Below are 26,303 nucleotides of genomic sequence, written 5' to 3' on the forward strand. Positions count from 1 at the left end.
CAAAGAAGAGTAGCCCCCTCTCACCACAACTAGAGGAAGCCCGCACGCAGCAATGAAGACCCAACGCAGCCAAAAATAAGTAAATAAATAAATTTATTTAAAAAAAAAAGATGGAGCGCTCAGTCTGATAGAGGATTCAGACAAATATATCAGAAAGATAGACTAGTATGAGAGTTTAATGCTATTACAGAGAGAAACACAGGGCACAGTGGAAACTTTTAGGTAAGAGGAACACCTGACTTTTGACTTAGGCTTTGGGGAGCAGGTTCAAGATAGGCTTTTGAAAGAGGCAGTATCTAAGCTGAGTCTAAAAGATGTGGAGGAGTTACGAAGGATAATTAAGAGCATTTCAGAAAAATGGAACAACATATGTAAAGACCTAGAGGTGAGAGAGTTTGGTGGAATTCTAGGAAATTGTAAGTAATGCAGTATGACTAAAGTGCAGAATATGAGCCAAGTAGGGGCTGGAGAAGTTGGCAGAGGCCAGATCATCCAAAAACCTGCAGTTTGGATTTTATCTTGAAGTCAAGCTACTGAATAATTTGTTACTTATATAACAAAGCTGTGTGTGTGTGTGTGTGTGTGTGTGTGTGTGTGTGTGTGTGTGTATGTGCCGTGTATATATATGTGTGTGTATATATATATATGAGGAGGGAAGTGCTAGAGGAGGGAGGAGGAAGGGCGAGATTTCCCAGAGGAAACGAAGTGACTTTTGGATTAAAGATGTCTGCAGAATATCCATGTGAACACTCTGGGAAGTTTAAGAAATGAGTCTGGATGTCAGGAGAGAGCTCTAGGTTGGACCTTGAACGACATAAGGATACAATGGGACTTAAGGCCATGGGGACAGGTGACATTACCCAGGAAATTGTGCAGTAGAAAGAGCTTTGTAATTACAGCACTTGATGAAGGAAGAACATCATCAAGGGTACGGTCTCATTTAAATCTCATATAATAACCCTGAGTTAGGAATATAATCCCCGTTTTACAGATGAAAACATTTCAGGCTCGGGGAGGGTAAATGATTTGCCCAAAGTGACTTTTCTGCTAAATGGTCAAGCTGGGATTTCAAGTCAATTTGATTTCGAAGTCCATTTTTCCTATCATGTCTAGCTTCTTTGTAAACCTCAGAAGTTTAAACATATGATGTTCTCTTTAATGCCCTTTCTTCCCTCTGCCAATATCCTGGTTTTAGTAGGATTGTGACACATTCTTTTACAAACCACATTTTCTCTAATTTGCCTGGCTTTGTCCCCAAACATGTCTACCAGATTGCCTTTCCTGTCATGTTGACTCATACTACTTGACTCCACTTCAGTGCCTGCTTTAAAACAGCAGACTGACAGAAGTCCTCCACTGGCTACTGGGCGAGGCCTGTCCTCAGCTTGGCATTCAAGGCTTACAGTAAAATCTTGAGAACTGTTCAGCACTTTTCCATATTTCCCATTTCTCATCAGCACATATTCATGCCTTTGGTGTTGTTTACATGCAGGTTTCATTTATAAGGATCTCATTTTAACGTTTAGATTAAATAAATTAATCTTTAGATTTAATTACTCTTATGCTTATTCTGTTATTTCTAAAAACGATTTTATCTTTGTGGCAGAAAAAGCTTGGATGTCATCCTACCTTAGTTCCATACCCAGTGTAAGGGTTCTTGGTACTCTACCCCTAATGCGATGAGCTAGCCTCTGCTCCTGCCTTTTTCTAGAGGGATCCTTTTGTTGAGGGGAGGTAAGGAGAGCAGTTCTAAATGTTAGAAATTTCTTAATAATGAGTCAAAATCTCTCTTCTTTTACCATCATGTGTTTCCCATGACTTGCTCTTGCAACCACAGAGAATGGGTCTTTTCTGCCTCATGAGGTTCCATCAAACATTGAAAGATAGCTCTGATGTCTCTCCTCAGGTTTCTCTTACATAAACCAATAATAATCTTGTTTGTTCAGAGCTTTTCTTCAGTAACGGGTCTCAAACTCACCACTGTACTTACACCCTCCTCTGAGAATTCCAGAGTTTTGTCATTGCCCGTCTAAACACAGGGCTCAGAACAGAACACAGCACCCCACAGGAGAGCAGTGCAACATTATTCCTTTGATTATGACTAATGCTTGTATCTTAAAAGCCTGAAATTGCTTTAGTTTTATAGCAGCCATGTCACATTTTGCATTTGTTCAGTTAATATACCCAGATGTTATCTTTAAATAAGCGATTATAGTTAAGCTAGCTCGCCGTTATCTTTTACTGTGCCGTTGCTTTTCTTTAATCTAAACATAGAACTTTCTGATTTTTTTAGTTAGATTTCATCTTCATTTTGATCCATCTTTTTAGCTAATTATGATCATTTTATCCAGTGTATTTTTAACTGCGTTTCCCAGCTTTAGGTCATCTCAAGACTTTGAAGCATACTTTCCACAACTTAATTCAAATTCTTGATTAACATCAGAAAGACAGAGACTCTCCACTCCATCCCGGGAATTAATCAGTGCTACCTGCAAATGGTTCTGTTAGCCACTGTTCTATCATCCCTCCACATCTTTCTGTCTTATCTTCAAAGATCTCATTTGTACATTCAGCAAATTTTTATTTAATGCCTACCATGTGGTAGAAGGTGCTAGGGATACAGTGAAGACAGCGGTCCCCGTCTTCTGTAGCTAACAGTCTAGAGACATCATGAAGTGTTTTGTTAAATGCTTTGCGGAAATCAGGTTGTACAATTCTCTGTGATATTCTGCTTATCTGGTACCATATCAGAAAAGGGGAGGAAGCGTTACTTTTTACAAACTCTATATTGGCTCCTAATTATCTTCTATCACCTGAAAATGGGAATTGTTACCATTCTCTTTTCACTTTTCATAGGTTCACAAGAACTTGGAGCTTTGGAAGTCTCCAGAGCTCAATGCTGCCCTTTCTGTCTTTTACTGCTCTATCTTTTAAAACTCTGAGCTCATTAGAGAACAGCCTGTTTAGTCACATTTTTGTTGTTGTTGTTGGTGGTGGTGGTGTTTAAACTACCTCCCCATTATTGGGGTTCTTTTTTTATTTTATTTTATTTTATTATTTTTTTTGTGTGTGTGATATGCGGGCCTTTCACTGTTGTGGCCTCTCCCGTTGCGGAGCACAGGCTCCGGACGCGCAGGCCCAGCGGCCATGGCTCACGGGCCCAGCCACTCCGCGGCATGTGGGATCTTCCCGGACCGGGGCACGAACCCGTGTTCCCTGCATTGGCAGGCGGATTCTCAACCACTGCGCCACCAGGGAAGCCCCTCTTTTTTTATTTTATAGTAAACTTAGTTGTGAAGAATTTCTGCCCAACTTTAGCCATTTTCCTTTACACAGTCTTTGTCACTCTAATTTTCCTTATATTTTATCTTTGTATTTTGAAATTATCTTTCCTAAGGAAAATAGATGACTGTCCTCAGATTTTCTTCTTCTCTTCTTTGAGCTCTTAAGGTGCCATAGTCACTTTCTCCAGGATCCTGGTCCTTTTCACATAAACCACATATTTCTTTTTAGTTCACCAGATGAACAAAAAACTGCAGTGTTTTATCTGTTCTCTGAGGGAGTACACTATCAACGATGCAGAGTGTTATTTTTTTTATGAGAATAATACAAAAAACAGATGTCCTCATAGTTCCTAGAAGATAGCGCACCTGTCTTACCCCCGAGGGTGGATTCTCTTACCAGTCAGGTGTCATCCAAGCCTTCCTATCGCCAGTTCCCCAAACTGTGCCATTTCTACCTATTCTTCTTTCTTTCCCCTTTGGTCCAGTGCCCTCCACGATAATGTCTTATACAGATTGTTGAGTTGTACATAGATGTTTATTTTCTTAAACAGTTATGAGGGTTCCTTGCCTTTTTCTATGGATCTGTCTTTATGGAACAGCAGATTTCCTACAGATGTCATAATCTATTACTGTTACCAATTGTTGTTACCTCATCCCACCAAGTCTTGGTGATTACCATGAGATGTTATTTATCTCCTTGTTCTTTTTTACCATTGATACTTTTAAGGTTGGTGTCTAACACACTGATGTTCAATAAGTAATATTTATGATTAATCTCAAGAAGTATTTGCCTTCTCTTTTAGGCTGTGAGGATATCATTGCTGAAAGCATCTCATTAGATACCTTAATTGCCATCCTCAAGTGGAGCTCTCATCCATATGGCTCTAAATGGGTACACCGACAAGCTTTGCATTTCCTCTGTGAGGAATTTTCCCAGGTCATGACTTCGGATGTTTTTTATGAACTCAGCAAAGACCATCTGCTTACTGCTATCCAGTCTGACTACCTACAGGTAATCATTTATACACCTCTCAAATTCATTGTCATTCATAGGTGCCCCAAGAAACCCATCTGTACTCTGTTACTCTCCCATCTAGGGAGATCAGCCCACCCGGGAATACCCTCTTCATATTTGTGCAGCCACAGCCTTCTAGCTCTCTGGCCCTTTGTGCTCTCTGCCGCCATGATTCAGCATTGTGAACGGGCCCGGGTCCCAACCAACCACGCCAAAGGGGTTGTGACAGTAGGCAAAAGGCAAGGTCAGAAGCACATCCCAGTGGTGATTCTCTTGGCTTCTGTTAATAATAGATTTACTGTAACAGTCTCGTTTATTTGGTGAAGTATCAGAAGATACTTAGTTTAAGCAGCACAAAGTAGGAATAATATTCAATTTCTGACCTACTCAGATGCTTATAAAAACTCAATGTGTGTGTCCTGCTGAAGTATAATAATGTTTTCAACTACTTATTTTTAGTTAGAAGTACTTTTAAGCAAATTCTTGTGCCCTTGACTTATATGTCCTTTATAATTAGGTAATTTAAACTAACAATAGATTTAAAATATTGTCAAAAAAATACTTTCAGGTAGAATATGTTCAAGCTTTTTTTTCTCTTTTTTTTTCTTTTTGCATTGGCTGTATGAATTTTATGCTGGAAACTGTACAACAGTTTTAATGTTATGAAGTCATAAACTCATTGAGCCATTTCCTGTTTCTTTGTATTTGTACCAGAAAAATTATGAAATGCTTCCATCTCTGTCAGAAATGAAGATTTTAAAAAATCCACTTAGCATCTGTGTTTTTCCTTCATATATTGCTTTGATTGCAGTACAAATGTTGTCATAATTGGTTTTGATTTATTTAGGATCTGTGTTCATTAACCTTATTTCACTGTCCTGATGCAGACATTATGGGAGTTAGGATTTGTCAGTTCTCTCAATTATTGTTTTTAGAAGCTTTGCATTTCTTCTTAGAAAGTAAAAACCTTGGACAGCAGCCTAGATTTTGCCCTCAGATTTTAAATAAAGTACAAAAGAGGGGCTTCCCTCGTGGCACATTGCTTAAGAATCTGCCTGCCAATGCAGGGGACACGGGTTCAAGCCCTGGTCCGGGAAGATCCCACATGCCGCGGAACAGCTGAGCCTGTGCACCACAGCTACTGAGCCTGCGCTCTAGAGCCCTCAAGCCACAGCTACTGAGCCCGTGTGCCACAACTATGGAGTCTGTGCGCCTAGAGCCTTGCTCCACAACGAGAAGCCACTGCAATGAGAAGCCCGCGCACTGAAATGAAGAGTAACCCCCACTCACCGCAACTAGAGAAAGCCCATACACAGCAACGAAGGCCCAACACAGCCAAAAAAATAAATTAATAAAAGTACAAAAGAATGAGGGGCACATTGCCATTTCACAGACAGTGCTTGAAGGGTCCTTCACCAGTCAGTAGCATACTTTGTGGAGATTGTAGTGTCTTCTGCCAAAACAAGTTGCCATTCTTGTTTTTTTCTGCTCCTGCAGGAGATAGCGATCACACTATATCCTTACTCTTCTACTTTCATCTGTTTATCTCCATATTGTCCCCAAAAGAATTTAAGCCAGCTGTATCGAAACTGTATAGTAAGGTAAATTTAAAACAGAGGAAGAAAACAGGATAAAGAAAAAATAAAGATGGAAATAAGAATAAAAATTTAATTAGAGCCAAGAGTGAGGTTACTGGACAAAACACATGTCATTCGGTCTTGTGTATTTGCTGCTGATACACCACAGGTTTAGCTCAGACATTGGAAACAGCCAGTGTAAAGAGTGAAGCGTGGCAAGTTGCACGTTGTATTTACTTTATGACCTAGGAAGAGTCATTAATGAGATTAACCATCTATCTGATTGCACTAAAATAAATGTAAACCGTTTTTTATTATAGGCAAGTGAACAAGATATCCTTAAATATCTGATTAAATGGGGTGAGCATCAGTTAATGAAGAGAATAGCAGACAGAGGTAAGCTCAGAAAACTAGCTTTTGCAGCTGTAAGCTTTTCCTGAAAGTTACTGAAGTGCGTGCTGCACGTCAGTCTTTTGACAGTTGCCACTGTTGCCTGGTGAAAACAGAAATTTTTACAATCAGTAGAATCCTATAGTGGAAAGGGCATACTTTGTTAGAAATAAATATACCAGAAAATTTAATTTTGTAACTTTAAAGTGATACTCTTAATGTTATCTTTCTATGTGTTTAATAATATATGTTGGCTGATTTATGAAAGTATAAGAGTGAAATTTTTCATTTAATTAAAGTGTTACAAAAGCATGTCATTGATGAAAATGTTCTAGAATTAGATAGTGGTGATAGGTGCACAGCATTCTAAATGTACTAAAAGTCCCACTGAGTTGTACACTTTAATTAAGATGGTTAAAATGGTGAGTTTTATGTTATGTGAATTTTACCTCAAGGGAAAAAAAATATATGGCTACCCAAAGAGAGTATATTTGTTGTTTATTTTAAATTTTTGTGGAAGGTAAAGGAGAAATGATCCTCTTGAATGGCCTACAGCTGGGGATACTGCAGAAGAGATAGGAGCATAATATGTAGCTTATGATTTTAACTAAACTTTGGAAGCTTATGATTCTATAGCAGTCTTATATTTATATCTAGGCTTAGCCCACCCACCTGTGCTCCTTCTTTCATAGAATATTGTGTTCCTCTATGTAGTGAAACCAAATCAAAATATTAGAAAACTTAAATGCAGGTTTCCCTTTCCTGTCATTTTCAACAGCTTTATATAAATATAATTTACATACCATAAAGTTCACCTTTTTAAAGTGTTCAGGTCCGTGTTTTTTAGTACGCTTACAGTGTTGTTCTGCCCACATTTAAAAATATATTGTAAAAAATCAAGCTAAACCTGCCTTCAAATCTTTTTATAGTGTCCCTTTAATATACCGCAACCCAAGCGCTAGGGAACAAAAGCAGTCCTCCTCTCTTATTTCTCCTAATTTATCTTTTGCTAAAAGCCTTTAGCAATTTCAGATTTGAAATTTTTTAAATACAGAAACCACTACTATTAATTTGGGACATTTTTGCACTGCCATTATACAGTCTATCCTTATCTGCAGATTCTGTATTTTCAAATTCACCCACCTGCTAAAATTTATTTGTGGTCCCCAAATCAGTACTCATGACACTTGCGTGTTCGTGTGCAGAGAAGTGCAGAGTGACACAAAATTGGAGTCATACGTTTCCAGCTTAAGGTAGAACAGAGTGAGCCTCTGCCGTCTTATTTCAGCTCTCAAACCAGTGTCCTTTTCATAATCTTTTTAGTGCCGTGTTTTGCACATCTTTATGGGGTTTTCTGGTGATCCCATGGTCTGAAATGGCCTCCTAGTATAATGCTTAGTACTGTCTAGTGTTCCTAAGTCCAAGAGTGCTGTGATGTGCCTTACGGAGAAAATATATGTGTTGATAAGCATAGTTCAGGCGTTGAGTTACAGTGCTGTTGGCTGTGAGCTCATTGTTAATGAATCAACAACATGTACTAATAAGGTGTCTTTAAACAGAAACACACATAAAACAAGGTTATGTCTTGATTGGTTAACAAAACTAATGTGACCAGACGCTCACAGGGACCTAACCCTGCGTGTCCCTGAGGAGCAGTGGTTCAGTGTTCACTAACTGTGGTGGCTTTAGAGAACAAAACCACCCCAGATAACAGGAGTTGATTGTATATAATGCTACATAATCATCATAGGCTTGTTCGTTGATGTAAGACTGGTAATGATGAAATGTCATATTTATTTTGAGCAGATAATGAACATCCTTGATAAAATTTCCCTTAAAAAACAGTGGTTTTGGGCTTCCCTGGAGGCGCTGTGGTTGAGAGTCTGCCTGCCGATGCAGGGGACACGGGTTCGTGCCCCGGTCCGGGAAGATCCCACATGACGCGGAGCGGCTGGGCCCGTGAGCCGTGGCCGCTGAGCCTGCGCGTCCGGAGCCTGTGCTCCGCGACGGGAGAGGCCACAACAGTGAGAGGCCCGCGTACCACACACACACAAAAAAACCCAGTGGTTTTCAGGCAGGGTTAGAATGGAAAGCTCTTTCACAGGGATGAGGAGGACGCTGCACCAACCAGGGTGCCCTTTGTTTCCGTCCCCTTCATACACAGGTGTCTGCCCTTACCTATTACATATTTGGGAATTTCTTGTAATATTTCGTTTGAAACCAGGACACCACTACTTTGAGAAAAAATTTCTTTTGAAAAGCAGTGTCTTTTATAAGTACTGAAGCCAAAGCATAGCAAGACAAGAGAAAAAAAATCCTTTTTCCACACGTGTAATAATTTTATTTTGAATGACTCCAAAAATATCTTACCCTCTCAAAAAACAATATCTTTATCTATCTATCACGTGATTTAAGGGAAATACCGGTTTGCCTGTAGTGTTTGCAAAAAATCCAGCATTTATATTTGTGAGTGATAAAGATCTTATTTTTTTAAGGAAGAAAAAAAATACAGCCCCCTGGTTTAAAGATATGATTAAAAATTCCCCAAATATGAAATTTTCCTTCCCACCTCAATATCAAAAGCATATATATATATATACACTTCAGATTTTCCCCTTTCACTAATACTCAATGAAGAAAACATTTTATTCTCTGCTTTGGACAGTGGTATTACACGTCAGATGTCAAAAGGTTCACTTTTATGCATTAACATTCCCATGTTACGGAAACTTAGGAGGCTCATAAAATTCTTCAAGTCAAATCGAGTGTACATTAGGTTTTGCTGCTTTAAGATACCAGGTGATATAATTTTAGAATCTTGTTAAATTGCTGTTAAACATACATAGTAGCCTAATGAGCATACTGGTAACATACAGTGATCAGAAATAACATTTGGCCTGCGTTGCCCTTATTGTACTTTTTAAAAAACTGGTCACAAAAGTGAGAAACCTTAAGAAAAAGCCCAAACTAGATTTTAATAGATCGTCGTTTTTTCTCCTTTGAGTTAGTATGTGGAAAAGAATTCTGTATTCTTTAATGCAGAACAGTCATGAAGAATGTTATTGTACTGTTGACACCATGCTTTTTTCTTTGTCTGAGAGTATCTCTTTTATGAAACCTTCTTAAGCCATAAAAATAATTTATTTTTAATGCTTTTGAAAGCCGATATACTTACTATAAAGAGTGTTACTGAAAGTGTACTAAGGAAAGAAAGCCTTTCTCTGAAAATTTGGACTTGGTTGGAGACTTCTCATTTTCTGTCTCTATCATAGAGCCAAACTTACTGAGTGGTACCGCTCACAGTGTGAACAAGAGAGGCGTAAAAAGACGAGACCTGGACATCGAAGAGCTTAGAGAGATCCTTTCTTCTCTCTTACCTTTTGTGCGAATTGAACATATTTTACCTATAAACAGTGAAGTCCTAAGTGATGCAGTAAGTGTCTTTTTTCACTTATCCGTTTCATGAAAAGAAAGTGTCTTTTTTTAAAAAAAATCATTGTAAATAATTTCTACTAGTGGAGTAGCATGAAACTAAATTCCATGAGGACAGAGACAGATGTCTGTTTTGTACTGTATCGTGTCCCCAGTGTCTGGCACGTGGCACAAATAAATGTTTGGTGGATGAGAGTTGAGTGGATATATCAGTCTTACTTTTGCAAGAGGATAGTTTCTAGTGGAGTTGATCCAGCCATTTATCAGTGTAGATCAAGTAGTCCTTATTTAAAAAGAAAAGGGTAGAAATTACCTTTGGAGACTCTTTAAGAATAGCAAGGCTTCCCTGGTGGCGCAGTGGTTGGGAGTCCGCCTGCCGATGCAGGGGACGCAGGTTCGTGCCCTGGTCCGGGAAGATCCCACGTGCCGCGGAGCAGCTGGGCCCATGAGCCATGGCCGCTGAGCCTGTGCGTCCGGAGCCTGTGCTCCTGTGCTCCGCAACGGGAGAGGGAACAGCAGTGAGAGGCCCGCGTACTGAAAAAAAAAACAGTAAATCAGAGAGCAAGAGAGAAGGAGATTAGTTCAGTGTAAAAGAGATGACTGACTCTTATAATTAATTGTATTTCAGGTAAAAATTAATGGAGCTGACTGATTATGTTACTTTCATAATTTTTTAAGTGAATTTTTTAGACTGTAAGAATTGCTGTAATTAATGGATGGGAAAAATAAATATTCTTCACATATTGGTTTATCACCTTAATATGATGTCATAAACATCATAATAGTTTATTATTCAACTGCACAGAAGCATTATAAAAGTCATCTGGAAAAAAACTGATAAGAATTTTTTTAAGTTCGCTAAAAAGAAAATAATTAAGGAGGGATAACTCTTCCATAATGTAAAGTATATTTTGAAACTCTAACTGTTAATCTGTGCTAGCATAATAGAGAAGACAAAATAGCCCAGAAAAAGACCCTAATTAATATAAGAATTAAACATATAATAAGCGAGCTATCCCAAATCACTGCAGTACTATACTAACCCATCAGTGGAAGAGGGAAGAAATGTGCTTAAAGTTAAACCCTCATTTCACTTGCACACAAAATTAATCCCTGTTAGGTTGAAGAATTAAATATTAAGTTGAAATATGGAAAAACTAGAAGAAAATAATTAAATATTTATGGACTCTCTGATTAGAAAAATGTTCAGTCTCACTAGTCATCACTCACACACCAAAGAAAGCAAACTAAAACAGTAAGTTATCATTTTTTTACCTATTAGGTCACTGAGTTTTGAAATAATATTGCTGTTCCTTAGGGGAAGCATAGCTGGTACACTGGTAGCATCATCATTAAAGTTTGGGAAATAGCCTAAATATCTCATAACAGGGAGAATAAATTATAGCACGACTACTTGACAGAATATTTTGCTGCCTGCCCTGAGCAATGGTTGTAAAGACTAATATAGCAACGTAATAATGGAATATAATTTTAGAAAGAAGGATAAAAAATATTTTTTTTACTTCTTTTTTTTAACATCTTTATTGGAGTATAATTGCTTTACAATAGTGTGTTAATTTCTGCTTTATAACAAAGTGAATCAGCTATCCGTATACATATGTCCCCATATCTCCTCCCTCTTGCGTCTCCCTCCCACCCTCACTATCCCACCCCTCTAGGTGGTCACAGAGCACCGAGCTGATCTCCCTGTGCTATGCGGCTGCTTCCCGCTAGCTAGCTATTTTACGTTTGGTAGTGTATATATGTCCCTGCCACTCTCCCACTTTGTCCCAGCTTACCCTTCCCCCTTCCCGTGTCCTCAAGTCCATGCTCTAGTAGGTCTGCGTTTTTGTTCCCGTCCTGCCCCTAGATTCTTCATGACCATTTTTTTTTTTTTTTAGATTCCATATATATGTGTTAGCATACGAAAAATGTGTATTTTTGTGTATTCTAAAATTTAGTTAGGTAAAAATTCATTTGAAAAAGACTGGAAGGAAATATATCAACATTATTACAGTTGTAACAGATAGAGTTGTGGGGTTTTTTTCCTATTTTCAAAATATGTCTACTGCTATGTTTTATTAGTTCAACATGATTTTAATGCAGCAATTAGACGTTTATTATATTTAGCAAGAATAATGTTAAAGAAGCAATGTTTGGTTTCGTTGAAAACCTGGGTCTCAAACCAAATTGATCCCTGAATTTGGTTTAGAAAAAAATTTTAGAACTTTTGTTTAATACACTTAGGAAATATATATCTCTTAATCTCCTGCCTAACACTGAGCAAGTCCCCAATAAAAGTTTGCTAATAATGGCTGTGAACCGTAATGCTCTTTTAGCATATGCTAAGCACTGTGCCAGACGCTGCTTACCTTCCTCACCGTCATTTACCCCTTGCAGCCCCCTCATGGGCTATAAGGACTTGATTTATAGTCTCCTGGAGTAGAGGTGGGAACAACAGGGCCACCACATTTAGTCAGTCATGCAGTGTCCCGTCTCCAGGGCTATCTAGGGGCCCTTAAGGTGAGGCCCAGGTAAAAGGAGATGTCCATGGTCACGTGGCTGTTAAATGGAGAGTTAGGGTTTGAGCCTAGTTCTCCTTCCCTTAGAGCCCCTGCCCCTAATCACCATGCAGACTGTCCATCTTTGTACTGTAGATACAGGCCCAGGAATGTGCTTGTTTTGTCTTGAGGAGGGCAAGCGGAGGGAGGCATCAGTTCCCAGATGAGTAAGGAAAAAAACAAATTGGCTCTCATCAAGAGTTCTGAAAGTTCGTCTGACTCATTATATTTTTAATTAGCATAGCTCTTGTTTTTGAAACATCATTCCTCTATGTAGAGAAAAATGGAAAATTGTAGTACCTTTTTATGGCTTGCTGAATCCTTTAAATATTGAACATTTGAAGTATTTTTAAATTTCACATATATTCCTAAATTTGTATTTAAATGCGAAAGTTCGAACATTTTGATTTATAGGTATAATTATTTTTATCTTTGTAATATTGTGGTGCTACACAGATCTCTGTTTCTGTAAAATACATTTTTTTTTCAAGATGAAAAGAGGCTTGATTAGTACTCCTCCATCAGATATGCTTCCTACAACAGAAGGTGGAAAGTCAAATGCCTGGTTACGGCAAAAAAATGCTGGAATATATGTTCGTCCTCGACTGTTCTCTCCCTATGTAGAAGAAGCAAAGGTAATAAAAACCATTTTAAGATGTTAGACTACTTTGTTACAAACTATAAGCACAAATACATGTATTGTGATATTACTTAAGTATTTAGAAATAGCCTAAATGTCCGATAATCGGGAAAGTGAAAGTAAATTCTAGTTTGACTGCTCACCAGAGTAGTTTTCCAAATGTTGAGTTATCAAGCATGTTTTTATTTTTATAACTTAGGTCATACTAAATTGCATTTTACATTTGTTCTCATCTTAGTTTTTCTTGCAAACTGTTAGCTTGGAAAACATTTTTCATTTTAATGAAATGGTCGCCAGTGTTTTGTGATCTTGAGGGTGGGAAAAATGTTTGAAAGAAGATTGCACACATATTTTCTTCCTTTTGTAAACTAAAGAAATGCCATGACTTCTTGTAACATATTTTTGCAGTGGCTGCTGGAAATTGTGTTTAGTTTTGGAATAAGTATACAAACTAAGACAAAATTTTAGGCCTATTAAGTAAAAAGCTGGCATTATGTATATTATAACATAAAGAACTCACCACGTAAATATGGTAATGGGAAATGAAGTACTGCAATTTTTATTAGAAATGTTCAGCCGTAAGATCTTTGGGGTGACCTTTTGAGGAACTGACAGTCTTTGAAAGTCACAAATCACCAGTATGCTTAATGAAATGAATTAACAGGCAAAACAACGTGTTTGGGTATAGAAACATAGTTATCTTAAAATTTTTCTCATTTTTATTGTTGGAGTCCCTAGTTTAAGACATGTCTATGAAAGGATTTGTGAGAGGTTTATTTTATTGAATAGGATGATAATCTATCCCTTATTGAGTAGTTGATACTTTTTTTTTCCAGTTTACCAATTTTATTTTATTTTTAACTTATTTGTATTGGAGTATAGTTGATTTACAATGCTGTGGTAGTTCCTGCTGTACAGCAAAGTGAATCAGTTATACGTATGTCCACTCTTTTATTTATTATTTTTATTTTTTGGCCGTACCGCACGGCACACAGGATCTTAGTTCCCCGACCAGGAATCGAACCCGTGGCCCCTGCATTGGAAGCACAAAGCCTTAACCACTGGACTGCCAGAGAAGTCCCTATCCACTCTTGTTTAGGTTCTTTTCCCATGTCACTACAGAGTATTGAATAGAGTTCCCCGTACTATACAGTAGGTTCTTATTAGTTGTCTATTTTATATATAGTAGTGTGTATATGCCAGTCCCAATCTCCCAATCTATCCCTCCCCCCCACCCCCCACCCCCCCGAGTAGTTGACACTTTAAATAGTTGTAAAACAGGAAAAAAGTAGAATGGATGGGTCTGGTCTTTCTGAAGTGCGTTCAATGATTAAAGTGACTCAAGCAGCTGAGGGCCTCTTGGAAGGTTGAGTCTGGTGATAAAAGGCCCCTAATACACTAGATCTACCCTCCCTTCTGCTCAGGATGGAGCAGCAGTAAGCTGATCAGACAGTCCTCCTGTACCCGTGCATAGCAGAAAAATGCCCCCAGTAAATGTGGAAAATGTTTTTACATGAGGCCATTTTGACCGTTCTGCAGTTTGTTGAGATAGATTCATCTGAAACTTACTTAACAATTAGGTTTATGTATAGGTCTGTTGAATTTAATATCAGTCTTTAATATTTTGAGCATTTCTTGTTGGCTCTGATATTTATATACATTGTTGTATATACATATATATACATATATATGTATATATACGTATATATGTATATTTATATACATTGTTTTCTTTATAGTAACTTTATGTATAAGTTACTTTGGATTAATTTTATATCCCTTCTTCAAATTTCAAATACTTCAATTAAAAGCAGATTTTTCAGGCTTCCCTGGTGGCGCAGTGGTTAAGAATCTGCCTGTCAATGCAGAGGATACAAGTTCGAGCCCTGGTCTGGGAAGATTCCCACATGCCTCGGAGCAACTAAGCCCGTGCACCACAACTACTGAGCCTGTGCTCTAGAGCCCATGAGCCACAACTACTGAGCCCGTGTGCCTAGAGCCCGTGCTCCACAACAAGAGAAGACACCGCAATGAGAAGCCCACGCACCACAACAAAGAGTAGCCCCCGCTTGCCGCAACTAGAGAAAGCCCGTGCATAGCAACGAAGACCCAATGTAGCCAAAAAATAAATAAAAGTAAATTTTAAAAAAGAAAAAGCAGATTTTTCAGAAAATGATTCTTTCTTTTCAAAGATGCTCCAAAAAGATCCTTTAAAAATTAAAGAGGTAGGGGCTTCCCTGGTGGCGCAGTGATTGAGAGTCCGCCTGCTGATGCAGGGGACGCGGGTTCGTGCCCTGGTCTGGGAAGATCCCATGTGCCGCGGAGCGGCTAGGCCCGTGAGTCATGGCCGTAAAGCCTGCGTGTCTGGAGCCTGTGCTCTGCAACGGGAGAGGCCACAGCAGTGAGAGGCCCGCATACCGCAAAAAAAAAAAAAAAGTTGGGTAAAAATTAAAGAGGTAGGAAAAAATTAAAGAGATTAGGGTACTTTTTCCTTTCACCACTAATTTTAAGCTTCATACACTGGAAACAATAAATTAATTCCCTTTTTATATGATGATGGTGGTAATCTTTCTCTAAATGTGATTTGGCAGAGGAGTAAGGTTGACTAATTCTGTTAATACTGAATTGTTTTCAGTCGGTGCTAGACGAGATGATGGTGGAACAAACAGATCTTGTGCGTTTGAGAATGGTTAGAATGTCCAATGTGCCAGACACACTTTACATGGTCAATAACGCCGTGCCACAGTGCTGTCACATGATCAGCCACCAGCAGATCAGCAGTAACCAGTCAAGCCCTCCTTCGGTTGTAGCAAATGAAATCCCAGGTAAGGCAGTAACCTTGTTTCAGGCATTCTATTTAAATGAATAATCTGATCATATTTTGCATAGTCAGGACTCAAAAAATTATTTGAATAAAAGAATGTATATATTTGAAAGATTTTTGAAATATCCTGAGATTCAAAAGAGAATATATGCAAGTAAAATTTTATTTGGGCTGTGAACTAATAATTCAGTTCAGGAGCTGTTTGGTATTACCAAGAGCCTTTTGGACACAGTGAAATTGTAAAACCTTAAAAAATAATTAGAAGTATATAAATTACTACCTTTCCAGGAAATTAAAATACTATCAAAAATTTATGAGAAGATTCTGATGCAAAACACATGCTTTTTTTCTTGCATTCAACAGGTGGTCTTTTGTGTAGCTCAGGTATTGTGCCTACAAACTATTTCTCTTCTTCCAGTTCCTCGTCTCCTCATTATGAAAGACATGGTCAGACGCCTGCAGGAGCTACGACACACCGAGCAGGTGCAGAGGGCCTACGCACTTAACTGTGGGGAAGGCGCCACAGTGAGCTATGAAATTCAGATTCGAGTGTTGAGAGAGTTCGGGCTTGCAGATGCTGCTGCGGAGCTCTTGCAGGTGGGAAACGGCGCTAAACCATTTAAAATAGGGAGCCTTGGGTTAGATTGTCAGTTATTATTAATAATGAAAAGATTATGGTATTCTTTTGGATTTTGTGATGTTGTGTTATATGTCATATTTTAAAATATGTAATTTGTGATTTCTAATTCTAAATAAATATTCAATTTTTTATGTTTGAAAAAAAATAAAAATATAGGGAGCCTTGACTGTCACTCAGGCAGTATTTTAGATATCCCAAGGAGCCCTCGTGGCATGTCTTTTTCTTTGTAACGTGCTCTTTGACTGTCCCTGGTACCTTGGGTGACCTGGAAGCCCCCAGTGAGAGGCAGTGTGGTAGAGTGGGCAGGGCACAGGCTCTGGAGTGAGAACTGGGTTTATATCCTGGCTCTGCTGCTTTTACCAATTAGTTAACTTGGAGCAAGTTACTTAACCACTCTGCGCCTCAGCTTCCTCGCCTGTAAAATGAATTGTTGTGAAGAGAAGAGCTGCTGTATGTAAAGCAACTATGCCTCTTGTATATATTAAGCGCATAAATGCTAACTGCTGAAAGTTCATGGTGTGTACGCCCAACAGAAGTGGAAGAGAAAGTAGAAAATTCTGACCTTCCGCTGCTTTCTGTCCCTGGTTTGGTCACTAGATATCAGGTTTTAGCCTACTACATACTTAACAGACCTTCCATATGCCCCTGTTTTTCCTTCTCTCCTCCCCGTTATTATAAGAATTTTTTTTTTGCATGATGGTTCAAACCCTATAAGCGTGAGAATCAAGGAATGAGTGCTTTTTTTTTTTTTAAACTAGCACGAAGAAACCCATTTCTAGTAATTATTTGGTACAAAAAACAGTAGCATTTTTGTATAAAATGTGTAAAGTAGTCTTCATAGCAACTGAAGTAGAGCCTAAAATAAAATTTAATTTCAGCTGGTCAAGCGATTGAATTGTATTCTTGCCACTGACTACAAACCACTTCAGCCCGAGTTTTCAAAGGGGAACATGGTGTGGTGGCCGTAGGCAAGGAGCAGGCCATTTTTAGGTTCTTGATTTTCACTTTTTACTGTGGTTTCCGTCTCTAAAACAGGCTTGTTTTCTGTTCATTTCTATTCTCTTTGCCATTCTAAATTGTATCTTAATTTGATCTCTAAAATTGTGTAAGTTTTACAATTTAAGAATTTCCATATAGTGTTTATCAAAATAGTAATCAAACTTATTTCTGTATAATAGGTAAGGAATAGTATTTTGTAGTTTTTATTTCAAAAGTGTACAGATGTTTTGTCAGAAAGTTCTAGAATCCTCACTTATATGCCTTTTCTTCTTTTTAAAATTAAAAAAATTTTTTTAACATCTTTATTGGAGTATAATTGCTTTACAATGGTGTGTTAGTTCCTCCTTTTGTTTTTTTTTTTGTTTGTTTGTTTGTTTTTTATTTTAACATCTTTATTGGAGTATAATTGTTTTACAATAGTGTGTTAGTTTTCCCCTCCTTTTGTTTTTAATGTTAATTTTATTTTCTTAGCAAAGACATATTTGCATTAGGTTTTATTTCCTGTTTTTGATTATCACATAATCTTGCAAGAGATTACTGACCTGCTTTCTGGAGTATTCAGTTAAGCTGCTCTCCTTGATAGCTGCTGCACTCTACCCTTTTATACTGTTTTTAAGGTAATTTTTCCTTGGGCTTCTGGCCTAGAAAAGTCTGTTGTGCCTTTTACTGTTGCTGAATGTGGTTTTCCTAGGTACTCTCTTAACTCTCTCAGCCTGTAAATTTCTGTCCAGGAAATCTGCTAATAAATATCCTACCTTTTTCCCCCCCCCCTATTCTTTCTTAGAATCCTCACAAGTTCTTTCCTGATGAACGTTTTGGAGATGAAAGTCCACTCTTGACAATGAGGCAATCTGGGAGATGTCGAGTTAGCAGTACCCCCGCTGCAGAAACCATGTTTACAGATCCGGACTCTTTTGTGGCCTTCCATCCACCCTTGCCACCTCCACCACCGCCGTACCACCCCCCAGCTACCCCAGTCCATCACCACCTCAAAGCGGGCTGGAGACAAAGGCCTCCCAGCCAACACCCTTCACGTTCGTTCTCTTATCCCTGTAATCATTCACTGTTTCACTCCAGAGCAGCTCCTAAAGCAGTGCCCCCTCCAGTCTGTTTGCCAGGTGTTCAAGCAGCAGGACCCGACTGCGCCGGCACCACAAGGCTGGGGAGACAGACGGTAGCCGCCGTGGCCTCAGCAGCAGTAGCATCTGAGAGACCAGTGGTATGTTTGCACCTCAGTAACTTACGGAAAATTACAAGCTTCTGGAATGTTAGAAGCAATTTCCTTGGCCCCAGGAGCCCTACTGGGACTCAGCGATGTCCAGAAGTGTTACTGACAAGCTGAAAGCATAGACTTAAGGGAGTGTGGAAAAGGGAAAGAAAAAGAGAGTGTAAGGGGATGAGAAAGGACAGAGAAGAGAGACGAGGTGTTTGCGGTGGGATTAGGCCAGGGCCTTCCCTTATGTTCGTGTGCAGGTTTCCAGAAGGATGGGGTTACTGGACAAGGCAGATGACGTTACCGGTTTCATAGTGTGCTGTTCAAGCACGTGTCTAGAGTCTGGCCCTGACCTCTATTCTGTAGAGTCTACTATTCTACCAAAGGCTTTGATGGGGCAGCAAGGGGAAGCTACTTGTAGCTGAGTATAGCATTGGGAACAATGTGGCAGAAGACTCCTCATTCATAAAATGGGCAGAAAATTAACCCGCATGCATGTCTCTGCCTCTAGCAAGCTAGCCCATATGATTTGACTGGAAATCACAGTCGCTAGCGCTAGTAGGTAGTAAATTAAGCAAGAATTCTTTGCTTGACCTTGCCCTGCATTAGAGGTTGAATTTCTGTTTTATATAATACATTTGGAAAAAAAGCAGTGGTGATTTTTAAGTCTGCCTGCTTAGTCACATACTGTCAGTAGCGTTCAATATAGAGAAGAACAAAAGATATATATTAAAGGGAATCGTCATTAAAAGATGGCCTTTTGGAAGCTGTGGACTAGTGTACGCCTTGGGTCAAATTATGGTCCTTCCTCACCTTATATCCGTCTATCCGCTTTCCCTGCTGTCCCCCCGAACCCCTCCAAAAAGAAGAAACAGCAAAGGTTGATAGTGTTGAATAAACCTAATTCCCATCTTATTGGCCTGGCCCTCGGTTCTACAGTTACAAAAGTTCTACTACTGTATATTTTATTTATTTATTTTTTATAAATTTATTTATTTATTCTTGGCTGCGTTGGGTCTTCGTTGCTGCACGTGGGCTTTCTCTAGTGGCGGCGAGCAGGGGCTACTTTTCGTTGCGGTGCACAGGCTTCTCATCGCAGTGGCTTCCCTTGTTGCGGAGCACGAGCTCTAGGCGCGTGGGCTTCAGTAGTTGTGGTTCGCGGGTTCTAGAGCGCAGGCTCAGTAGTTGTGGTGTGTGGGCTTAGCTGGTCCGCGGCATGTGGGGTCTTCCCTGAACAGGGATCAAACCCGTGTCACCTGTATTGGCAGGCAGATTCTTAGCCACTGCTCCACCAAGGAAGTCCTACTTTATATTTTAAATAAAACTCCCATCAAAGGTATTTCATCTGTGTGTTCATTACAGTCTTGATTATAATAATGAAAAACTAGAAACAGCCTTAAGGTCCGACAGTGGACAAATGGTTAAGAAGTCATGCCTCATCAATACAGTGGAGAATAGTATGCAGTAATTTAAATAGTATTAGTGGCAGTGTATATGCACTAAGTGTATATGCACTAAATTTATATGCACTAAATTTTATGAAAATATGTGTGCAAAATATAAAAGGTGAGGGCTTCCCTGGTAGCACAGTGGTTGGGGCTCTGCCTGCCGATGCAGGGGACACAGGTTCGTGTACCCCAGTCCGGGGGTATCCCACATGCCGTGGAGCGGCTGGGCCCGTGAGCCATGGCTGCTGAGCCTGTGCGTCCGGAGCCTGTGCTCTGCAACGGGAGAGGCCACAACAGTGAGAGGCCCGCGTACCACAAATAAATTAAATAAATAAATAAATAAAAGGTGAGAGAACTGCTTCAAAATGCTAATAACAATGGTTATCTCAAGTAGGGAAGTTTAGGGTTTTTGTGGGGTTTTTGCCTTATAGTTTTCTATATTTTTATCATTTTAAAAAATAAGTAGGGGAATTCCCTGATGGTCCATGGAGTCCAGATTAGGACTCCATGCTTCCACTGCCGGGGGCCTGGGTTCGATCCCTGGTCGGGGAACTAAGATCCCACAAGCTGCATGGCACAGCCAAAAAAAAAAAAAAATCCAAAAAAATAAAAAGCATGTATCATTTTTCTAATGAGGAAACAAAAATCAATGAACATCATTTGAAAAAGAGGGAGTCTCGGGCCTTTAACCCTCCCCCTGTTTTGTTTCTGTTTGCAGTGTACACAACCTGTGCTAAATGATCTAATGCCAGATATCGCCATGGGAGTGTCCACACTGTCACTCAAGGACAGGAGGCTTCCCGAACTTGCTGTAGACACAGAATTAAGCCAGTCAGTTTCTGAAGTAGGACCAGGGCCTCCCCAGCATCTATCGTGTATTCCACAGAGGCATACACACACATCTCGAAAGAAACACACACTAGAGCAAAAAACAGACACTCGAGAAAATCAGCAGGAATATCCAGATTTCTATGACTTCTCGAATGCTGCTTGCAGACCGTCTACGCCGGCTCCTGGCAGACGCACCCCTTCCCCTTCGCAAGGTGGATATTTTGGTCCCGATTTGTATAGCCACAATAAGGCATCACCAAGTGGCTTAAAGTCAGCCTACCTACCTGGCCAGAGCTCTCCTAGAAAGCAGGAAGAAGCTAGGAGAGAATATCCACTTTCCCCTGACGGGCATCTGCACAGACAAAAGAATGAGCCGGTACACCTCGATGTTGTTGAGCAGCCTCCCCAGCGGTCGGACTTTCCTTTGGCAGCCCCAGAAAATGCTGGCAACGGTCCAGCCCATGTCAGGGGGCGAACAGCAGTGGAAACTGACTTGACTTTTGGGCTGACTCCTAACAGACCTTCACATTCTGCATGTAGCTCTGAAGCTCCAGAAGAGAGATCTAGTAGAAGACTGGCAGACGGCGAGTCCTTGGGCCATGGAGCTCAGCGAAACACAGATTTGGAAAGGGAAGATTCAGTCAGCAGGGGAAGGAGGTCCCCAAGCAAGCCGGACTTCCTCTACAAAAAGTCTGCCCTTTGAGAGCAACCTCCAAGTTGTCTGTGCCTGAGATGTGAAACATCCCACTTTATGATGTAACCCAACAACTTAAGAGTATGGATGCCAGCTGATGACTCAGTTTCACATTATTTTATTCTGGTTTTTGTATATACATGTTTATTAGACATGGCATGCTAAGAGGGTTATTTTGAATGCTGCATCTGTCTATTTTGTGTTTGAACAATTGTGTGGGGAAGCATTTTTAAGAGCAAGCAAGCTGGCACTTTTTTTTTTTTTTTCTCTTTACAAATGATGGAATTTTTTTGCACTTGTACTTTTATCTGTATTGTTTTTATATCAGTATGTTAAACTTTATTGCCACATTTAAAGGACTGTATTTTCATACTTTTTTGCATTTTACCTTTTCATCTAGCAATTTCCACGTGCACTGGACTGCACACACTAAGATGTATTTTCTTATGAAATAGTTCTGTGTTTATTTTTTAATTATAGAAATTCCAAAGAACAGCACATCAAAACGCTCCTCTCTTTTCGGTAATTGTTTTAGTTCAGAAATCTTCCCGCTCAACCTTCATAAATCTAATGTCGTGCTTTTTAAATAAGTCTCGGGAGCTGGCCTTCATTCCTCCAGCAGGAATCCAGTCAGGATCCAGAAGTTTCCTGGTTCAGTAAAGAACAAGAAGGAGGGAGAAAAGCCTTTCGTGTCCAGACGCAAGCTATTGCTTTATTCACAGTGCAGATGCTGTTAGAACCGCTGCAGATTCTGGTAGTGTGGATTCGAGTTTCACTAGATGAGGTTCTAAAGCGATCTGCTTTCCTGGAATCCTACAGAAGTGGAATTAGCGAAGTAACTTAAGCTTGCCCTAGGGGCTTGCTGCGGCTCTCCAGATGAGGCCGGGGAGTGACTGCTTGACGCCTTCGGTTGTCTTGCTCTCTGTGGGAAAAAAACAAAAAACAAAAGGGCTTCAGCCTTACGGATGTCATTTGGTGTTTGTAAGCATATATTTTCTTTTACGTGTTTTTAAAGTGTGTCTGAATTTTGGTATCCTTTTAAAAAGTCGTTGTATAGTGCATAATGCTTGGTCACCAAAAAAGAAAAAGAAACCTTTTTTTTTTTTTTCTTCGGTGAAACACTACATGTCCTACTTGAACTCCACTGGGGACGCTGGTTTGGGATTTTACTGAACCACTGAGCACATGGGATCTTTTTAAGATCCTCTCCCTTAGAAGGGCAATGTGTGAGCTAAGGACTGTTTTTTTCTTACTCTCCAATGTAAATACATTAGTATTTGAGTTTTTAAATCACTTCAACATTATTTGAGCATTCACTTTCTATTTTTACACATACACACACAGCCGCAGTAGCACTTAGAAGAAAAGAGACTTTCTGAACACTCCCTCCCATGAGGATGTTTGGGAGCCTCTTTTCTGTGTATGTATATATATGTAAAACTCTGAATCACTCACACTCACTCTAAAACTATGCAGGGCTAGGGAGCCTTTACAAGCTACCATATAAATGAATGACATGCACTTTTAAGTACATAGGTTTCTATTGGGTGTCAAGAACTCTGATTTCTCCCGAAACTGTAGTTTCTCTTACAATCTTTTCCTACTTTTACCCTGTGGATATACACTCAGGAATAATCTGACATTTAAAAAAATCCTAACCGTAGGTAGTCGTAAAGATGGGGACACGTCAGTTTGTCTGCCTGCAGCGGCAAACCGCTGTCCCTCGCTCTGCTGCCTGGCTAGTCAGCTGCTGCCCGAGCGCCCCTCGACGTCGGCCGAGCTGCGCACCGAGCGAGCAGCTTGGCTCTCCCAGCGTCAACACCAGGCTACCGTGAGGCCGGCTACACATCATCGCCTTTGAGGCTCCTTTTTTTAAAGATGAAAAACGTTAGGACTCTGTTCTCGTTTTTAGGAGGTTTTTGACTTTGTGATAGATGACGGTGTCTTTTGAAGCCAATCTCAGTCTGTCTCTCCTCAGAAACACAAAGTGTTAATAATTCCATCGTATTCCTTAATGTGTATTTATATACATGTGTTGACATGAATTATTTTGATACAGTTTTAAATTTCTGTTCTGAATTCAGACTGTGCTGTGCTGGTACTGCAAATAATAGTGAGTAGACATAGTTGGTGGGGGAAATCTTTCTCACCTCCAAGCTGTTCTTTTTAAAAAAATGTTAGACAAGAGCTATTGGTGCCACACTTGCATTTTTCTGAAAATTTATTAAATATTCTTTCATGTCCCTAAAATATAATTATAAAAGAAGTGGCCACTGTTCATAGTTTTATTTAATTTATGAAGTTTGCTTTTAATAATTTAGTAGCATACCTGGCTAAACTCTATGTATAGAGAGAAACGTGCTGTGGATTGAGGACCGCTGTGATTTGCAGAAGGTAAACAGAAGTGGGCTTTGTGTTAGGGTCGGTGTTAGCGGACTTTTAATGTATCTTGTGAAGTATGGTCAGTAGGGTAGGTTGAATAGCTGTGTGCCTCTGGCTTTTGAACCCCTCTGTTCGGTTCTCTTTAATGCTTACTAAGCATTAAAATCTTTCAGTGCTGTACGAAGATAAATGTGAAGTCTGAGTGAGATTACTCTCAGAAATAAACATGTGTAATATAAAATTTAGGCCACGGGACCTAGCATTTTACTCGGTGTAGAAATTTCATGAGAACCAAATCTCAACATACCAGATCTCCTCCCGAGGCCACGGGCAATCAGGCCATTAGACAATCGCCACCTTTGGTGTCCGCCATGTTGAGGTTAGCGAATACCAGTTGTTAGATCCTGGAGCGGAAGGAGAAGATCTGTGTTTCTTCGGGATGCTGTTGGTCTGTTTCTTATATTTCTGTTTTAGTTTTGTGACTTTGATTAGTAATTTCAGTTCAGAGTCACCCTGTGACTCCTAAGGGAAGAAGATAGCAGCATGAAAGGCAAAAATTATTCCTGAAAAAATCGTCGTTTGAATTTACCGTGTACTATACACACTCTTTCTCACACGCCCCTGTAGCGTTTTCTAGGCATGTCCCTAGACCTAATCTCTCCTGACATTTTGGCAACCAGGTAGATTTTAAGGATTTTAAATGAGTTCTTTTTATTTGAGTTTTTTTGGGTTTGTTTTGGTTGAAGCCTCTATGAAACTTTACTTAATTCTTGTTCATGCTTCCTTAAAACACTGTTCCTTATTGGGTTTTCTTTGGCTTCGTTGTTCAAGCTCTAGTAGCAGTGGACCATACTTGTCCATTTGGATTTAGGTGATGATGGAGGGGAAATAGCGTATGCAGCATCAGCAGCAGGGTGCAAAGAGGATCCCTGCGTGTTGGTCTCTAGAGGTGAAAGATGAGCACTTCTCAGTAACTACTCATCGAAATATGTATTTTCATGTTTAAGTCTGCCTTTTAGGGGAAAATGTGTTTCCTGAAACACTTGTAAGATACTGGTTTTGCAATTCTAAGGCATTTATGTTTTTATCTTAGGACTGAACTCAAAGGGAAATGTTTGACTTTTTTTTTTTTTTTTTTTTTGGTTGACCTTCAACTTACTGTTGAAGGTTACTATTAAAGCAGCAGTGATGGGTGCTATTCCCTGTTCTGCAATGGTTTACTTTGTCTACTAAGGAGTTTACTTTAAAACCTCATTACAGATAACCTTACTAAAAGAATTACCGTCACACACTAAAAGGGTATTGTATTATTTTTCCATTAGCACTGTTGTACGAACAGTGTTTTATGAAATGTTAAGTTGTCTTTTTGTCCTGTCGATTGCAATAGGTGTTATGTAATTGTTGTATTGGCAAGTTTTTTGATTTTTCTTTTCCTCTAGAAAAGCCTCAGACCATGAGTCAATCTTCCATATTCTAAATATTATAATGCTGTGGCCGTTTCTATAGAAAGATTACTTGCAAGTGTGTGTCTTGAAAATAACTTCTTGTGTCTGTGTGTTTACGTGGGTCCTGTCTAAGAGCTGAAATGAGCTCTGGAAGCTTCATAGTGTACCTGCACGTGAGTGTGTATCTGGGTTCCATGGGCACGTGGGACGGAATCCTGCTCTTAGGTGGGGTGGCTGAACGATAAAGATTCCTGAACTCCACTTGCTGTTTATGTATCACGTCTGTGCATCAGAGAGGTGGTATCTTCTACAACACTGCATTTCTTGTGGTTGTGCTGTTACTGGTATAAAGTCAAGTGCCTTCAATGCTAAAGGCTCAGAAATTTTTCTTAAACTGATTTCATGTCCTATGCAAGTGTTTTCTACAACCTGCATAACCAGTACTTTGTAAAACTTGTTTACGCTTCAAATGTACATAGTGTTTTTTAAAGAAATATATAGTATTTTTATTTAGGTACCTCCAAACTTGAATTCGTCTGTGTGAAGCATTGTAAAATGATACATTTCTCTTTTGAGTATCATTACAGTTGTACAAAGGTTTTCACTGGTTCTATTTTTCTACTGTTACTGACAAGCATGTAACACTGACTTTATCCTACATATAGTTGGCGTTTCAAATAAATGGCTTGGATAGAACCCGCTGAGTTGGATACAGTCTGTTTTAGCAGGTAGCACACAGCCGTCAGTTATAGAAGCGATCTTGTCCCCACCACTAGGGTAGAAGTGGGAGGTTTTCTAGGTGGACTTCTCCTCTGTCTCTATGCTTTCAGTTATTCAGAGGCTTTTTTAAAGTATTATGGATTTCTTGGAAATACCATGTTTCATTTGATTCAAGTTCAAAATTTTCTGTGATTTCATTGGGGCATTT

General features: G+C 39.5%; 1 protein-coding gene across 5 annotated transcripts in view; it reads left to right on the top strand.

Annotated features, from left to right (window-relative positions):
- BTBD7 (BTB domain containing 7) overlaps window positions 1-26,063 on the top strand; it is an 83,838-nt gene extending 57,775 nt beyond the window's left edge. For 4 of the 5 annotated variants that reach the window (XM_067027857.1, XM_059056865.2, XM_067027856.1 and 1 more), the window contains 8 exons: window positions 4,088-4,296; window positions 6,197-6,272; window positions 9,539-9,699; window positions 12,751-12,894; window positions 15,535-15,724; window positions 16,142-16,320; window positions 18,147-18,581; window positions 20,742-26,063. In XM_067027857.1, coding sequence (XP_066883958.1) covers window positions 4,088-4,296; window positions 6,197-6,272; window positions 9,539-9,699; window positions 12,751-12,894; window positions 15,535-15,724; window positions 16,142-16,320; window positions 18,147-18,581; window positions 20,742-21,557 — 2,210 coding nt within the window. In that variant the 3' untranslated portion in view covers window positions 21,558-26,063. Of the gene's footprint in view, window positions 1-4,087; window positions 4,297-6,196; window positions 6,273-9,538; window positions 9,700-12,750; window positions 12,895-15,534; window positions 15,725-16,141; window positions 16,321-18,146; window positions 18,582-20,741 lie in introns of those variants that run through there. The other variant, XM_067027860.1, reaches the window with a different exon arrangement.
- Window positions 26,064-26,303: the final 240 nt, after the last annotated feature.

Source organism: Kogia breviceps, chromosome 3 (assembly GCF_026419965.1).
Source record: "Kogia breviceps isolate mKogBre1 chromosome 3, mKogBre1 haplotype 1, whole genome shotgun sequence".
Classification (NCBI taxonomy): domain Eukaryota; kingdom Metazoa; phylum Chordata; class Mammalia; order Artiodactyla; family Physeteridae; genus Kogia; species Kogia breviceps.